This window comes from Temnothorax curvispinosus, unplaced genomic scaffold, assembly GCF_003070985.1.
Source record: "Temnothorax curvispinosus isolate PA1 unplaced genomic scaffold, ASM307098v1 QBEX01013116.1, whole genome shotgun sequence".
In the NCBI taxonomy this organism is placed as follows: domain Eukaryota; kingdom Metazoa; phylum Arthropoda; class Insecta; order Hymenoptera; family Formicidae; genus Temnothorax; species Temnothorax curvispinosus.
This window is the reverse complement of record NW_020222896.1, coordinates 2,924-6,213: the sequence shown is the minus strand read 5'-3', so window position 1 is coordinate 6,213 and position 3,290 is coordinate 2,924. Positions and strand designations below refer to the sequence as shown.

The following is a 3,290-nucleotide window of genomic DNA, read 5'->3' as shown; positions in this document are numbered from 1 at the left end:
TTACAATTTATCTTTTACTGACATAATCTGCTTTACTCACTAGAATTGTAAAAGAAAAGGTTTATTACATATCAGATTTAGTAAATTTTATAATAAATGTCTAATTACAGAATATTTTCTATAGGAAAGTTTACGTAAACAAAAATAATTAGATAATCTAGAATGCAATTTATAGAAAATATTTTGTACTGTTAATCTTCGTTCTTAAACTTGACTTTTATATCGTAAGGCGCCGTCTCTTGCCAGTTTGTCTGCCATTTCGTTACCATAAATTCCTACGTGTCCATTCACATGTTTCTAGAAAATTAAATATTTGGTATTTTCACAATAGTACAGAGCATATCTATATCATATTAATTAGACAAATAAAAAAAAATATATATATATATGACATTTAGATTTTATTTCTATAAAACTTTAAATTAAATCTTAAAAGATTGCTTACCCAAGCAATAGTCAAAGAATTCAGTTCCTTTTCCATTTCCTCCAACTCTGTTTTGTTTATAACTGGCTTGCCCTGCACCGTCTTCCACCCTCTTCTCTTCCAGATTGGCATCCACTTCGTGATGCAGGAGATAAGGAATTTGGAATCGGTATTGATTTTCAGCTTTTTGATTCCAGCATTCTTCGCCTGCCTCGCAGCTACCGTGACGGCTTGGATCTCTGCCATGTTATTGGTAGCTCGTCCCTCCACCGGTTCAGATACGTTTCTATAAAAGTTATAACTATATTATACACCGATTCATTGGATTCCGACAGACAATTGACAAGACTAAAAAATAAAACGTACAAGGGATGATTGTCTCGGAACCAAACGCCGATACCGGCTCGCGCCTCCTTGTATCCATTTGAACTGCACGCGCCATCCGTGAAAACGTCCACGTAGCCATCTTCGTCCACAATAAAGTCCGCTTTGTCATCCTATATAATTCCAAATTTGTGGAATGTATAATTTTGTAGTATAACTTATTCTTATAAATCACATAAGAGTCTCAGAAACCATACAAATCGACCCCAATTCCATGGAATGAAAAAAAATTAATGAATTGACTGATTATGCACTCTGATATTAAAGTTTACAAAAAATGAAGTTGATTAGTTTAGCTCTTGAGAGAGTTTATATAATTCCTGTGATTTATTTCAAACCTGATTAAGACACTGAGCTGAGCTCAGGCAATTGTCTGAAATATCTGACGCTATTTTTCTCTTTTTACTTGATTGTTCATTAGTATTGTCATTTGTCGATAAAGTCCTCTTTGAAACTGATGCGAATAATTTTGTCGGGGCTACCACAGACTGTTTATCACCAAGTAAATATAGTTGTTTCGGCAGAGTCTGAGATCTAGATAAAATATTAACTTTAAGTGATATTGTAATGAGATTTCAATCTTATTAGCTTTACAATGCACTTTTGTTATTAAAAAAACAGTTGTTATTCAAGTTTTACCTCACAGATTTAACAATTTTTGACGAAAGGAGACTCTTGGAAGAATTTGTCTCCTCAGCTGAAGATGAATGCTCCTTTATGAAGTTTTGAGCCTCGCTTCCCGTTGCAAATTTCTTATATATCGATCCAGGAAACTTAAGAACCTGAGCGCTGCATTCATCCCTAATAAAATAGAAAAACTTTATTTAATTTATTTTTGCTAATAATTTATTAGTCATTATATTGATTTCCTTACCATGTGGCGTAAATTCCAGGTTTTTTACCCCTGGCTACTGCGTAGTAAGGCATTTTGCTTAAGAAATAATGCCTTGTTGTAAATATGAAATTCAATTTCATCAATTTGCTCAATACAAATGACGTTTATTCAGGAGAGTCATACTTTTGCTAATTAATATGTTTCCACTTTTACTACCAAATAATATTAATGCATTACTCTCAGGATTTTTTCTCGGGGCACAAAAATTAAAGAATATTTTAGGAAAACCTCTTACTAGTAGGATAATTATTTAGTTTAGGGGCCTCACCTCAAATATCGATGTAATTATGCTCAATCAACGCGTTTTTGCACGAAGTGTCGGTCTGCCCCGCGAAGCGAAATATTAAATGTTAAAGTTTTTTTTCTTTTTGAGGTTAATTCTCTCGGCTGAGAGAAACTTACCCTAAGGGCCAAAGCACATATGACAGTCGTAGTCGTGGACGTAAGTAACGCACAAGCTTTGGCGTATCTTGATTTGTCAGGTCGAGGACTACGACCGTCGTATATCGCTACGCCATGTTATGTGCTTTGGCCCTTAATGCCGTGGCACATAGAAAAACTTAAGCAGTAAAACTCAAGCAGTAAGCAAATCAGGCAATCACAGTCAAGAACTTAAGGCACGGCCCTAAGCGGCAGCGAATCCAAACCGTTGATTTCTTACTGCTTAAGTTTTTCTATGTGCTAAGGCCCTTAGTGCCTTCGGCCCCAAAATGTTAAAGTTGACAAATATTAGGTCATGATTCCTGTCATACCGACGAGCTGTAGCGAAGCGACTACGAACATGCCCTATGGCCATTATGGTGGCCCATGTGTGCATGCTCAGTGGCTGCACGCGCATGGGAAACTGCGCCAACTTTAAATATACACAGCTGAGAGGAAACGCAATATTGAGTATAGATTTCGATATTTAAAACATGAGGTAATTCTTTCAAAATTCATTGATAACTATAGCAAACAAGTAGATTGTTTTTTATTCTTTGTAGCATATGGGACAAATGCGACGCAGTCGTGTGTATGTACAGTTACAGGGTTTTCCATAGAGAAATGTTAGATCAATATGAATCCAATAAATAATTAAAATTGAATGTATTATTTTGAAGTTGTGATTTTCATTAAAGCAGATATTTTGTAGTTAACTATTTAAAACGCGTCACTAACATACATAAGGTTAGTGACGCGCTTTAAAGTGATAATATAAAGTTTTATTTCGAATTAAGCACAGAAACTATATTAAAAAAGATACAAAATTTACCAAAAATATCATATTTGTTTAATTAATTTGTATTTTTGAAACAAATTTAGATTTTTAAATGAGTTATCAAATTTAACTCGAACTTGAGTAACCGATTTATAATTTTAGTGAAACATTTTCTTCCACCTACCGATGATCGGACAGTATATTTCTATTAAATCGAATATCTCTATAAACATAATTTGCCAATACCATATGTCTCTGAATTAAAAACAAAGATAAATAAACTGATAAAAAAAGAAATAAGTAAAATATAATTTATACATATACTATACTTATCTACGTATGTAGGTATATTAAGAAATAAATAAGAATTTGATTGTTTTAATTTAATC

At 33.4% G+C, this 3,290-nt stretch overlaps 1 protein-coding gene across 3 annotated transcripts; it reads right to left on the bottom strand.

Moving 5' to 3' along the window:
• Window positions 1-114: 114 nt before the first annotated feature.
• Window positions 115-2,100, bottom strand: LOC112463156 (ribonuclease H1-like). 3 transcript variants are annotated; one of them, XM_025029349.1, is made up of 7 exons: window positions 1,972-2,100; window positions 1,683-1,855; window positions 1,448-1,609; window positions 1,147-1,342; window positions 791-921; window positions 446-710; window positions 115-297 (listed from the first exon to the last, which is right to left on the bottom strand). In XM_025029349.1, exons 2-7 carry the CDS (start codon window positions 1,781-1,783, stop codon window positions 205-207), a joined length of 948 nt encoding a protein of 315 aa, XP_024885117.1. In that variant the 5' UTR covers window positions 1,784-1,855; window positions 1,972-2,100; the 3' UTR covers window positions 115-204. The 3 variants fall into 3 exon arrangements, with proteins under 3 accessions (XP_024885117.1, XP_024885119.1, XP_024885120.1); XM_025029351.1 differs by having other exon boundaries at window positions 1,683-1,754; XM_025029352.1 differs by having other exon boundaries at window positions 1,683-1,739.
• Window positions 2,101-3,290: the final 1,190 nt, after the last annotated feature.